This window comes from Festucalex cinctus, chromosome 15, assembly GCF_051991245.1.
Source record: "Festucalex cinctus isolate MCC-2025b chromosome 15, RoL_Fcin_1.0, whole genome shotgun sequence".
NCBI classification, from domain to species: Eukaryota; Metazoa; Chordata; class Actinopteri; order Syngnathiformes; family Syngnathidae; genus Festucalex; species Festucalex cinctus.
The window spans coordinates 24229630-24244334 of record NC_135425.1 but is presented as its reverse complement, the minus strand read 5'-3'; the positions used below and the strand labels follow the sequence as shown (position 1 = coordinate 24244334).

At 38.7% G+C, this 14705-nt stretch overlaps 1 protein-coding gene across 4 annotated transcripts in view; it reads left to right on the top strand.

Moving 5' to 3' along the window:
- Positions 1-14705, top strand: part of fibcd1b (fibrinogen C domain containing 1b) — a 207701-nt gene that overhangs the window by 64977 nt on the left and 128019 nt on the right. For 2 of the 4 annotated variants that reach the window (XM_077496740.1, XM_077496739.1), the window contains exon 3: positions 6476-6576. The exons of 1 other annotated variant lie outside the window; for it this stretch is intronic. In XM_077496740.1, the coding sequence (XP_077352866.1) occupies positions 6529-6576 (48 nt within the window). In that variant the 5' untranslated portion in view covers positions 6476-6528. Of the gene's footprint in view, positions 1-6152; positions 6577-14705 lie in introns of those variants that run through there. One more of the 4 variants, XM_077496742.1, reaches the window with a different exon arrangement.

Here is a 14705-nt window from a genome sequence, read left to right as displayed (position 1 = left end):
GGCTGTTTGCCGCCACCGTCGCTATGTTTAGCCTGGTCCGCGCGGATTTCCACATTCTCCGAGCTTGGCAGACAAATGATGATTATTTTGGATGCTACTTCAGAAATCTATTAGATGGGAGTTTTTTTTTTGTTTTTTTTTTTTTAATAATATCACAATGTTAGTGATATACTCTATTAGAAAATGTTTATTTAATATGATTTCATGAAGGGTAACAAACATATTGAGTGCTATTTTGAAAATCAATTAGATGGAAGGTACTTGGAAGAACGTTTATTTATTTTCAACTAATATTAAGCCAAGTTAGTGCAATATTACACATCACATAAAATACGTATACATGGAGACAATGCACATATTGGAGTGTTCTGTTTATCTCTGCAACATTCTTTCAGCAGAAACGAGAAACAAAATGTCATGTAAGCTAACCGTCATATGGTTTGACCCAATTCCAATTACATTCTAAAATTAATGGAAAAAACAACAACGAAATAAATGTAATGAAAGTCATCTTGTCAGCCTTGACGAGCGCTCATCTTTTTTTTTTTCTTTTTTTTTTGTTTGTTTTTTATTGTTGTTGTTGTTGGGTCAAGCCGAGCATGTGCAAATGTCATAATGGATCCGGCGGGGCGATCTCGTGCTGTGAAGAATTTCCACCTGGCATGAGAAAACAAAGTGATTTTGGTGCGCAGTGAAATTAATGCGAAATAAAAGGACTCGGACATAAAAAAAACTTTGGACACATGACAAATAATATAACAATATCGATAGAAATATTTTCTTTATCCTCTGAGAAGAGTGACTACTATTACCGTGACTGTGCGACTGTATTGTACTGCCCCCAAGTGGCCAACCGGAGGGAGCAGCACAATGTCATTTGAATTGAAGCAAAAAACATGTAAATTCCATTCAATTCCATAAAAGATTTTTTTATGAAGTACATCATTATAGAGGGCTATTTTTCAATATTAAAACGCACTACAAATATTTCTGTTATTCTTTGGGGGGTGAGGTTGAACACTGCATGTTTTGTCCATTTTATTGTTTTCTAAATACTGTAAAAAAAAAAAAAATGTATTAAAGAAAAATATTATTTCCACATCATTATCAAGATCTAAATTTTTGTGCGCATTTCTCAGAAAATTTGAATATTGTGATAAAATTCATTATTTTCTGTAATGCAATTAAAACAAAAATGTCATACATTCTGGATTCATTACAAATCAACTGAAATATTGCAAGCCTTTTATTATTTTAATATTAGTGATTATGGCTTACAGCTTAAGAAAACTCAACTTTATTTATAAAAAAAATTGCCATAATCAGCAATATTAAAACAATAAAAGGCTTGCACTATTTCAGTTGATTTGTATTGAATGATTTGTATGAAACGTGATTTGGATTTTATGATTTGTATGAATGTATCGCGTACTATAACCAAATTCATACATAAAACTTTTGTTCAACAAAAATTCAAAGGCAATATTTGATTTCTTTTCACTGCAAAAAAAAAAATTGCAAATGTTTGCTAATTTGCCTTACGCTCATTCAGTATCGAAATTCTTTTTTTTTTCTTTTTTTTTTTTTTTTTCTGACCCCAAGATGAATAAAAACGGAGTCACTTTCATCCCGCCCGTCGCTCCGCCGTCAAGGTGTCCCAACGACTTCTCCCGGTAACCACCGTAATGTTTGAGCCAATGAAAAAAAAAAAACATAAAAAACTTAGATTTTTACGATTTACGACGGGTCATTTTCATTCTCCTCGACTGCCGGGGAGCTCGCCGGGCAAGGTGGTCCATTTTCATTCTGTCCTTTGGAATTTTCGTTTTCGCCCGTATTTAACGGGGCCGCGCGGTCAACGGGTGCAACCGATTCCGAGTGGCAGAAGAGTGATGAAATCGTTGTTTTGGAACGCCACGGTGATAAAACAGCCCCCCCCCCCCAACCCCCCCCCCACCCCTGGGTTGACTTAGCGCACGCTCATCATTTCAGAATATTTACACGCCTGCCTGTTAAAGCCGGCACCCCCCCCCCCCCCCCCCCCCTCACCTTTCTCCGATTGTAAATAGCCCGGGGCTGCCGTTGTGTGTTTTTCAAATGAGCTTTTACTGTGATTACGTATGCAAAGGATGGAAGCACCTGCCAAGCAGTACAAGGAAATGGTACAAGTACTACAATCGCATTTTTTTTTTTTGAAGCGGGGTACACCCTGGACTGGTTGCCGGCCAACTGCAGTTCACAAAGTATCTAAAAAAAAAAAAAAAAAGACCATTCAGACTTATGGACAATTTGGCTTTCAATGACCCTGTTTTTGAAATGTGATTCGAACCTTGAACCTCTCAATTGTGAAACACATCAACGCCGATCACTCGTCACCGTCGTGCAACTATTGCAAAAAAAAAATAAAAAAATCGTCATAAGCCCCTGAGACCTGCATTGTAAATCCCAAGACGCAAGCTAGCTAAGAAGCACAACAAATCACTCATAAAGGTTGAAAGTTCCGGTTAATGATTTAATAATTAAGAAGTGCTATATTGGGATTAGCTACCTGTCTAATTCCCAATCCGCCTGAGAGGTGCGGATCGGACATAAAATGGAGCATTAAGGCCAACTTAAATTCCTTCCACTGGGATCCCATTAAGCGTAATCTTGTTTAAGTCGTAACCGGAGCAGGAAGTGGTTGCCCCCCCCCCCCACGTCCGTCCCCCTTCACCATCAGCGGGAGTCACCCTGGGGAGGCCCGGCGGATAATTGCACACCGCTCGGAAGCTGATCGGCAAAACATTGCCGAGTCATTCAAAGGGGGACGGCCCGCTACGCCAGCGAAACCAATCAAAGTCATCGCTGAATGCTAAATTTGCATTTGTTTGGTAGGACACAAAAATGACATTGATTTTTTATTTATTTTATTATGGAATTGACTTCGATGATGTTAGTGCTGCTTCATCATGATACGATAATTATCACAATAGTGTGTGGAGGTTGGGAATATAAAAAAAAATTACGATACGATGTAACGATATCCAAATGTCACGATACGATATCATGATATGAAGCTCACGCTACGATAATTATCATGATATTGTGGGGAGGTTGGTGACATAAAAAAAAAAAAAATCACAATATTTAAAAAAAAAAAAAAAAAAAAAAAAAAAGCATTTTGTACATAATATCAATATTGTTATTATTATTATGTTTTATTATTATTGTTGTTAATGCACGCACACATTGAGTTCCTCCACATATTGACTTGCTTCGCAGGCATACTATGTTCCCCTTCATCCGACAATTAGTGTAGATTTTGAACATAGAAGGGCCAAAACATCCCTAATGAAAATTAAATTGGACTGCTTTAACCAGTTTATTCTATTTATAATAGTATCACAATATTTGAGCATAGTATAAAAACAAAACATTTTCTCTGTGAAGTCTCAAGGGAGAAGCAAAAAAGTGCCTTAATTGCACCCTTTTGTTTGTATTGCGCTTCTGCTTATTCTACTTTTTATTTTGGTAAATGACCAAACCCCTGTGGCATTTTCAGCAAAGGCGAGCCAGCCCACCATGCGTGGAAAAATAAAAAAATTAAAAGTGTGAGGAAGAGGAGGTCGCATCTCTCAAAACAGGCTGCATCCTTTTTTTTTTTTTAAACCACACTTTTTTTTTTTTTTTTTTTGCCGTGACATTCCGAGACGCCGTCGAAAACCGGACACCATTTTCCCGATAAACTGCACAGGGAGCGTCTCAACCTCCCCGCCGGCAGTTTCCTGCCTGTCAAGTGCGTCCTATTATTGTTGTTATTGTAATATTTACTTTCCCCCCCCCCCCATCAAGTGCATGTTGGCAAATTGAACATCCGAACGGTTGGTTTGCCATTTGTGCAAGGTTTGCGCTTTTCCATGACCCCTCTCACGCCTCACGGGCGTGCAAAAAAAAAAAACACAAAAAAAAACGCGGAGTTAACTGCCACTTTGCCCACAGTCGATACTCATTTTTCTCATATTATTATTATTTTTTTTATTTTTATTTTTTTTTACGAGGGACGCCAGTCCGTAATTGAGCCTTAAACCGATGAATGTATTTTTTTTTCTGTCTCTCTCTCTCTCTCTTCATAGTGCGATCAATAACCACAGGTCAAAATAGCACAATAATGCTTAAAAAAAAAAAAAGAAGAAAAAAAAAGATGGCAATCAATACAAACAAGGTACTCAAGAAAATATTGTGCGCTGTTTGAGTGGACAGCAGAATATATCAAAAGATGGCGCTATGTTACAATTTCCTTTGTTGACATTTTGTCGCGCTAAAAGTGTTAATTCAGGTGATTCAAATCTGACCATGGCAGCAGAAAATGGAGGAATACAATTGAGGTGTGTTGGAGGAGGGAAACTTTGAAAACATGCAGGACGACAGCCCACGAGGACCAGGACTGGCCAAACCTGGTTTTTAGGGTCCTGAATGGGGTAAATGCTACGGAAGAGGCGGGACTTCCGGTTATTTTTTTGTTTGTTAGTTTTTTTCACTTCAGCTTTGCTTCCGGTTCCGGGTTGCACCCGTCGACGGGAACCCGCAACCGAGGGGCACAAAGTCCGAAGCGCAAGTATTGGGACGCGGCCCACTCACGTGCAAAAACAGCCCCGCCTCTTCCTCTTCCTCTTCCTCATTCAAGGAATGCAGAAAAATATAATCCCGGTCGGGTTGTGCCTGACGTCAGCAGACTCGGGTCAATAAGTGGAGCTCAGTGTTGAAAGCAAACATGGTGAATGAGCATTTAGCGGTTATGCTGCATGCAAACGGAATGAGCTGCAAGAAGTGGTGTGCAGTGTTCCCTCGTTTATCACGGGTGTTATGCTCCAAAAACTACCTGCGATCATGGAAATCCGTGTTAATTTAAAAAAAGATTATTTTTTTTTAATTTATAAAAATTCCCGTCAATTAACTCTTTGACCGCCAAAAGCGTTTAATGACATATTCTAAAATCCTAATGGATGTCGCCAAAATCGTTAATTTACGTTTATTACGTTTTTTTGTTTTTGTTTTTCTCTCAATGGGCAGCGCAACGTCTTGTGCAGCGCTGCCTTGTCACGAAACAAAAAATATTCGTGTCAACGTTACTTTTTTTTTTTTTTTTTTTTGCACAACAGTATCTTTTCACAAAAAGCTTGTTTTTTTCCTCTTAATATTTTTGTATAGTCACTCAAATGACCTCATTTCAAACGGTGATTACTAAAGAACAGAATAAGGTTGAAATATACTTTTTTTTTTTTTTTTTTCTCATGAAAGAATGGAATCCAATCTTTCATGTGGTATCCACCAAATTTATGTCGTCATACCGCCACCATATTCTGTTTGCTTTGAAAGATGAGTGAAAATGCTCAAAATCATCTGGCACCGTTGGGTTTTTTTTTTTTTTTTTTTTTTTTTTTTTTTTTATAACATTTGGCAGTTAGTTAAATGTTTTTTTGGTTTTTTTTGGCATGTTTTTCATTCATTTTTTTTTTATTTATATATTTTTTTTCCCGTTAAAAGTATGTTTTTTTGTTTGTTTGTTTTTTTGTTTTTTTAATTTATTTACATGTTATACAGCACAATATATATTTATATATTTCTATTGTCAACGGACTGGACAGACATTGTTGGAAGGAACCCGCAAATGCCCGTATGGCCCCGGCCAATTCCAAGCTTTTAGATTTAGACTTAGACTTGACTTTATTGATCCCTCTGGGAAATTTGCATGTCCAGCAGCAATGAGAAGAGATAATAAAATAGAAAATAATTCCATCAATCAGTCAATCAGGTTATTTCACAGGCAAATGTGAAAGTCACATGCACCTTGCGGACGAAAAAAAAACAACCAACTTCTTTCCATCAAGAGGTTTGTTGTGACGTCCCAGACCACGCCCCCCTCTTTTCCTTCCCCGCCCCTTCCCGCAAGGCACCTGCGGAACGCATCATGACACCTCATCATCATCATTTTTTTTTTTTTTTTGTCGGATCAGGCATGTTGAGAGAGCCGATTACTCTTTCACTGCGCTATGGTGTGCACTAGTGGTCGATTTCTTTTGGAGGGGGGCGGTGGTGGTGGGCGTTGATTGACAGGCTGGAGGACGCAGCGGAGGAGCTGCACTCGCTCCCTCTCTTTTTTTTTTTTTTTTTTTTGCTCGGGAATCAGACCCTGCGTGGATGTTGCAAAGACGGGAAGGAGCTCAAACTGCACCACCGGAACATCCACGTTTTCATGGAGTAAAATGACTTTTTGCGTGTGGGGGGGGGATCGCCTGCAGTTTTGTATTTTTTGCAGAACATTTTGACGGAATTAAATCCTTCACATCGCTCTTCTAATCGTTTTGCAGCAGAAGCCGAAGCGCGAAGTTCCACGCAAATGATGGAGGAGTAAAAAAAAAAAAAAAAAAAAAAAAAAAAGGTCTGCGGGACTTTGGGATTGTGCTCGCCGTTTTTTGTTTTTTGTTTTTTTTTTCAGTGGATGTAATGCGCACATTCTCCGCGGGACGCTGACCGGCCGATGGGGGAAACATGGACACGTCTTCAGAACTCGAAGATGGGACTCGTCACAAGAACCAGGTGCGTCGGAATACGAATGTTTAGACGTCATTCATTTCCCCCGGGTGATGGCACCGGCGCCCCCCCCCCCCGGCTTTGGTGGTCGCCGGTCGGCATCTCGCCGCATCCCCCCGCTGCACTTCCGGGTGTGTCTCACAAAGCTACTTTCAATAATTCCTAATAATACATTCGAGGGGTGTTTTGAAAAAGCACAAAATAGGTTTCCCATCCAGTAAATCATGACATTTATTGACTTATATTTTTTTGGCGTAACTTTGTGTCAACACATTTAAACAACAGGGGGCGCTTTTCTTCCCTATATTTTCATAATTCACGACACCATATCGGTCAAGCAAGTTCCCACAAGGTCACGGTCATGTCACCAGGCTCACATTTCATGACAGCGCTGCACTTTTTTTTTTTTTTTTTTTTTCCCCCATTCTGAACATTTTGTCAGATTCAATGCGAGGATGCAGAGAATTGAGAATTCCAAAGCACGCCAAGTGCAGAGAATCAACAGAATTATTCATTGCTTCCTAATCGATATTCCACTATAGCCGCTGACCCCTCTCGGTCGAATTTGTGCTTGGCAGTCTATGAATCCAGAAGAATTCCACGAAGATCATCGCACTTACCTGACTTGTCCAATCACGTTGCTGTGATGTCACTGCAGTGCTGCTCTCAACCTCTAGAGGGCACATTTTCACTTTTTTTGTGTGTGTGATTTTAATTCAATTCCTTGCTTGGGTGCCTCTTTTTTTTTTTTTTTTCTCATCAGGATTCACAGTTTTTTTTTCTTCTTCAATAATTTGTCACTTCTGCTTTGAGAGCAAATGATCACATGCGGTATTTTGGCAACGTCTGACAGCTTGTCTTGATGATATCCGCCCGCCTCCTCATCAAAAGGAGAGCCGGTGAGTCATTTTTTGGTGGCATCCTGAACCGCTCTCAGTTTTGTATTGACGCCATACTTTAAAAGGTAATTTGTCACGTATGACGTCCGGGTTAACCGTGATAACGTCTCCGGAGGCGCCGATCAATTGGGGCCGCCGTGCAGGAAACGTTTCGAGTGTCGAATGAAAAGACTTGAAATTAGGAGAGAAAATCGCTGCGGCGGTTGTATTTTTGCTTGGAAAAGATCTCTGATATATAAAATATTAATATGTCATCATAGAATCAAATATATGTTCACCGTTCTACTTGTCAAACTCGTATGAATAACTGGGGCCACTTAAAGCCAAATTTAAAGTGGGCCAAAAATAACAAAATACTACTTTTTTTTTGTTTAGTTTTTTTGGTGCAAGTAATTTTGATCTTTTAGAATAATCTGAAATGTCTTTAAAAAAAATTAGTACTTTTTTTTTTTTTTTTTTTTTTTTGCATCAGATGCTGAGTAGCAGCCAATCAGGCTGGGAATCATTGACTGTCTCACGATTCGATTCGATTGCGATTTTTGGGTCTTCGATTCGATTCAGATTTTCGATTTTCGATTCTCAATTCAAACGATTTTCGATTTACAGATATGCACAACATTGTCATGATCGACTCCAGTCTGCTTTGCAAGACAAAATGACAAATAGAGACATTAAAGTGTCTTTTTTTTTTTTTAAACATTTATTAATTTTGTATCGTAAATGCCTTTTTCCACAAAAAACAGCATGTAGGCTACAAGTGCCTTTTCCCCTTCTTCTTCATTTCTAATTGAAATAAAATCGATTTTTGGATATTAAATATCGATTCGATTAATAAATGAGAATCTCGATTCTTTTATGAATCGATTTTTTTGGCACACCCCAAGCAGCCAATTTTCCGAATTTCAGTTAAGTGGTCATCAGTGGACAAAATTAGCAACAACAGTTCATTTTAGTTTGGCTGGCAAGCAGTCCAGGTTGTACCCCCGGCTGGGATAGGCTCCAGCACCCCCCGTGACCCTTGTGAGGAGCAAGCGGTTCAGAAAAATGGATGCATGGAGTTAATTTTAGTGAAAAACTGCAGCTTGTTTTCTGTCCTCGGGCCAGAACCGGCCTGCCAGGGGGTCCAATCTGGCCCGCGGGCCGTATGTTTGACACCACTCACTTTGCAATTATTAGCAAAAGCGAATTGTTTTAAGGCAAAATATAAAGTTTTAAGAATATCTTTTTGGCCATTCATCTGACAATTAGCACAGATTTTAAACACAGAAGGCCAAAACATCTCTAATGAAAATTAAATGGCACTAATAAACTAGCCACTAGAGGGTGCTAGAACTGCACAAATAGAAATCAACCTGACTTTTTTTTTTTTTTTTTCCACAAATGTCTTCCTTTTAAATATTGTGAACATGACGACGACGATATTGTGGCAGTTTTAATTATCACGATATCACGATATCGCCCTTATCGTTACATCCCTACATATCGGTGAATGTCGTGCACGAGCAAGACACAAGATGCTGCATGCAAAATCCGATATTAGCTTTGGAATTAACTCTTTTTACTGCGCATACGTTATCAAAACAAAACAATCCCCACGGTGCCAGCCGATTTCGCCGATTACGAGCATTCATCAGATTTCATCAAATTTCATCACGTTTCATTGTAATTCCATACATCGGCAGCCCATTGAAAAGAGTCACAATGCTGCTATCTACTGGCCATAGATAGTTGCTGTTTTTGATTCCAGATTTTAAACATAGAAGGCCAAAACATCTCTAATGAAAATTAAATTGCACTAATAAACTGGCCACTCGAGGGTGCTAGAACTGCACAAATGGAAATCAACCTGACTTTTTTTTTTTTTTTTTTCCACAAATGTCTTCCTTTTAAATATTGTGAACATGACGACGACGATATTGTGGCAGTTTTAATTATCACGATATCACGATATCGCCCTTATCGTTACATCCCTACATATCGGTGAATGTCGTGCACGAGCAAGACACAAGATGCTGCATGCAAAATCCGATATTAGCTTTGGAATTAACTCTTTTTACTGCGCATACGTTATCAAAACAAAACAATCCCCACGGTGCCAGCCGATTTCGCCGATTACGAGCATTCATCAGATTTCATCAAATTTCATCACGTTTCATTGTAATTCCATACATCGGCAGCCCATTGAAAAGAGTCACAATGCTGCTATCTACTGGCCATAGATAGTTGCTGTTTTTGATTCCAGATTTTAAACATAGAAGGCCAAAACATCTCTAATGAAAATTAAATTGCACTAATAAACTGGCCACTCGAGGGTGCTAGAACTGCACAAATGGAAATCAACCTGACTTTGTTTTCACAAATGTGTTCCTTTTAAATATTGTGAACATGACGACGACGATATTGTGGCAGTTTTAATATCACGATATTGCCCATATCGTTACATCCCTAATAATTAAAAAAAAAATATATATATTTCTAGGAAGGGTGAAGAAAAACAATTTCACATTTTTTGTGATTTGAAGACATTTTTGATGGAATATTTAATTTCTTCTGGGAAGGAAAAGTGTCTCGCCATTGAGATGAAGCGTAAGCGCGAATGCCGGCAGATGAGCCGGTTACGATTTCATCCTAATTTCCCATCACACACGTCTTCCATAAACGGTATAATGTGGAGCCCTTGCAATTGTATTTTCTTTTTCTTTCCTCTTTCAAACCAGCAGGGTGGTACGAAGAACAGAGATCTCCGTTTTTTGTTTCGACGCCTCCCAACTCTGCATATACTTGATTTGCTGCCGGAGGTGCGCTGTCAACCCCCGGTGCCCTTTTTTTTTTTTTTTTTACCCCGCAGATGGAGGCCAATTAAGAATAGAGCGCGACTTGAAAGTCTTGCCGGAGCTTTAAATCTCCCGACGGCAGACGGAGGCAGCCGGCGCGAGGCGGTCAGATACGTCGCTAATTGAGACTTAAAGAAACAAACACGACCGTCTCGGCCCGTTGCAACGTTTAGACGTTTTTTAATGACTGAACGTTACTCGGAAAGTTGTACTGTGGGAATTCCACACATCCAACGTCAAAATTTAGCAGTAATAAACGTAAAAAATTAGGGATGTAACGATAGCGGCAATATCGTGATGATGCGATATTAAAATTGCCACAATATATCGTCGCCGTCATGTCACGATAATTAACTCATTCACTCGCCGCCATTTTCACGTTTCGCAATCCCGTTCGCTCCCGGCTGTTTTACTGGATTTTGACTGATTTTGCAAGGCCCACAGAATATTGTGTTCAATTGCTATAAAAGCATGGAACCTATCAAAAGAAAGATTAAAGTCTCTTCTTTCATCAGGAAAAAAAAGTATGTTTCTATCTGTTTCCGTTTTGCAGCAATTAGCATTAGAAGAGAGCTAAAATTTATCAGTTTTCACAAATCTATTTAAAATTGTAAGTAATTGAGTTTTTTTTCCTACATGGCCCTGGTTGATCTCCTTTGCTCTGCTGCCACCTGCTGGCCGTTTGTGTAATAACTACCATTTCTGCAACCGTTCTTTGCAGTTGAGAGGCTGCATCAAAGGCTTCGGTATGCTCTAGCATAAAAAAAACAAAAGCAAAAAAAAAAAAACGTCTAAATACGTCTTTGGGACACTTAGAACATAAAAAAAAACGTATTTACACATTATTGGGAGCGAATGAGTTAAAAGCAGCACATCTGTTCAAAAAGTCAGGTTGATTCCCATTTATGCAGTTATAGCGCCCTCCGGTGGCTAAAAATGCACTGAGCTGTGCATTAAATGCAATTATGCCATCTTGTGGCAGAAAAATGACCTCAACACAAATCAATATCACACTCGTTTTTTATTATTATTTTTTTTACAGTACAGCACATCTTTTTTAATTTGAACTCAATTTTACAAATTATTACGCAATTACTGTATCAATGAATAAAAGATACAGCCATATTTTTATTTAACATGTTTCTCCCACTTTTATGTCAACAAGAGTATGAAAACTTGGAAAAAAACAAGTTTTATTGTACATTTAGAATAGATGTAAAATTTGCGATTAATCATGAGTTAACTATTGAAGTCACGCGATTAATTGCGATTAAAAATTGTAATCGCCTAACACCCATATATATATATATATATATATATATATATATATATTTTTTTTTTAATAAAGATAGCATCCTACGATATTCATTGATGATTAATCCATAGCAACTCCTTCTGTGACTTTGCCACCGGGGGCAGTGTAATACAGTCATGAAGACACAAATAAAGAAGACTTTCACAAGTACTGTCAGTGCCTGTGAACATCCTTATTGTTATTGTCTGTCTGCTTTTTTTGTTTTACGGTATATTTAGTTTGACATTAACAAGCAACAGCAACCAATGACCCGACATGATCCGCTGGATTCGTAACCATCAATTAAGACGCTAATTGATCACTAATCCCGTCCATGTGATTTTGCGCCGCTCTCCCTTGGTCTCTTCTTCCCATTATCCTTTTTTTTTTTTTTTTTTTTTTTTGTACGCTTGCTCGGTGTTGTTTTGCCCCCGTTTGTTCTCTCAAGTAGCTCCCTCTTTGCGATTGTGCTAAACCGGCTCGCCATTGTTCCGCAACAATGACGCCGGCGCTCTCCGTTCTCCGCTCTGTTGCCCGGGTGGCCTGCGTGCGCTCAGCTGGATGCTCTTGTTAAAAAATAAAAAAATAAAAAATAGTCGTGGCACGGCGGTACCCGAAAACAACAGTCAAAAGTCACGAAATTCCAACTGGAAGAAAAGAGAAGGCATCCGTGAAGTCTTGAGAAGATGATTATGCGCGCGGCATCGTTGGGGAGCGTCTCAAAGGAATCGAGCCATCAGTTTGGAAGCGATCGATAGCACTCTGAACAAAATCCAAACTTTTCCAAAGCACTAAAAAGTCCTAAACACCCCCCCCCAACCCCCCCGCCCTTCGGAAAAACTTTTAGGTGCACTAAACACATAAATGCAAAATGAAAGTCTGCATTTCACAGGGTTTCTCAAATTGTGGAGCTCGGGGCCACTGGAGGTCCGCCAAGGAACGGAATTGGTCTGTTAGTCGAGATTCACTTTTGAAATGATTCTTGATGTAGCCAAAATTTTCCACAGTCAAAATGAAAATGAATTATTCGGTTGGTTACAGTAGCTAAACGTAGCTACTCCTAGCTAAACCTAGCAAGTAGCTAAACCTTTGACTAAAAACGAACGTATTTTAACTCTTTGACCGCCAAAAACGTTTAATGACGTATTATAAAATCCCAATGAATGCCGCCAACAACGTTAATTAACGTTTTTTTTTTTTCCTCTCTCTCTTTCAATGGGAAGCGCAACATCTTGTGCAGCGCTGCCTTGTCACTAAACAAAAAATATTACTATCAAAGTCAATGTTATGCAAAAAAAAAAATAAGTATCTTTTCTCAAAAAGCTTGTTTTTCTCTTAATATTTTTGTATTTCCTAATTTCAAATGGTGATTACTAAAGAACGGAATAATGTAGAAACATACTTTTTTTTTTTTCTCTCATGAAAGAATGGAATCCAAACTTTCATATGGTATCCACCATATTTTGTCAAAGAGTTAACTATAGCATTTTTGGGGATTTGACAAAAACCGAGACCAAGAAGAGGAAAGTTCGGATTAGCAGCCGAAATCCCTGTCACGTGATTGTGCTGACGGCAGTGAACAAGATCTGGTTGGATTTGAAAACATCCCCCCAAAAAAAAAGCCATAATTAGCAATATTAAAACAATAAAAGGCTTGCAATATTTCAGTTGATTTGTAATGATTCCAGAATGTTTGGCATTTTTGCTTATTTAATTGCATCACAGAAAATAATGGACTTTATCACAATATTCAAAATTTCTGAGACAGTCCTGTAGGTGTCTCTCCTTTCTCAGATCTTGCAACGTCGCTGGAAAAGCCATCAGCTGGGTGAATACTGCCCTCTAATGGATTATCCGTGCAATGCATGTGTCAGATCATATACATCAGGGTTTTATTGGAAAAAAAAAATTTATACTCATGAAATAGAGGGCTCAAAATATCTTGTATTTAATATGATACGGCCAATCGACAATGAAGAAGAAATGGAACTGAGTGGAGGGAAAAAAAATAATTCACTTGGCTTGCTGTTAACGCAAAATCTTTGCTAATGTCGTGAACTGACGAACAAAAAATTAGCTAATGATAACAAATGGGAAAAAAATAAAACTTAATAAATAGATGGCCAATTTTGGACACGTGCTTTATCAAATAAACAGAATCAAAGTCAAAAAGTGGTACATAACAGAGCGTCGGGGAGCACAAATCAAGGTGAGAAATGACGTCGCCGCTCGCTATATTTTATGTACCTGCGGCGCGAAAAAAAAAAAAAAGCCCGCACGTCCTCGACACTCGAGGCGAGCATCAATCCGCCCCGACTCGCTGACTCACCTCGCGAATTACTTGACACTCAAAAACTGCCTCTCCGCGCAAACGTCCGAATGGAAAGAGTCCGCATTAAAGCGCTTCAACGCGTGACAGGCGGTCTAATATGTTTGTCAAGTACGCTGCAATGCATACCTGGTCATAACTTATTTGACAGTCACATCCGTTTTGGAGAATGGTGGTGATTCACAACACCACAATATGAATATATTAATCTTAAAAAAAAAAAAAAAAAAAAAAGAGGGTAAAACCATACAATAATACAATTAAACACATAACTAAATACATGGAAATTGTATGATGGAGAACACCAACAAAATAAAATAAATTTAAAAAATACAAACAAAGCAGACCAATACAAATACAAAAAAAAAAAAAAGAAGATAAATAGAGATATTACATATAAATGCAAAAAAATACAATAAAATAAAAATACATACAGGTTAAATAAATCCAGGAGTGACACAATGCTTCAAATGCACAAAAACAAAACAAAAAAAAAAAACTAAAATGAACATAAAATCATAGCAAATAAAAGTGACAAGCGAACGTATTGTATCACCATTTTTTGTTGTAACCGTTTAAGCAACTATTTAACATAAAATAATATAACAAGGCAGCATTGTGGGTGAGTGGTTAGCACGTCCGCCTCACAGTTCTGAGGACTCGAGTTCGAGTCCAGGCTCCGGCCTTCCTGGCTGGAGTTTGCATGCTCTCCCCGTGCCCGCGTGGGTTTTCTCCGGGTACTCCGGTCTCCTCCTACATTCTAAGACATGCGTGGCAGG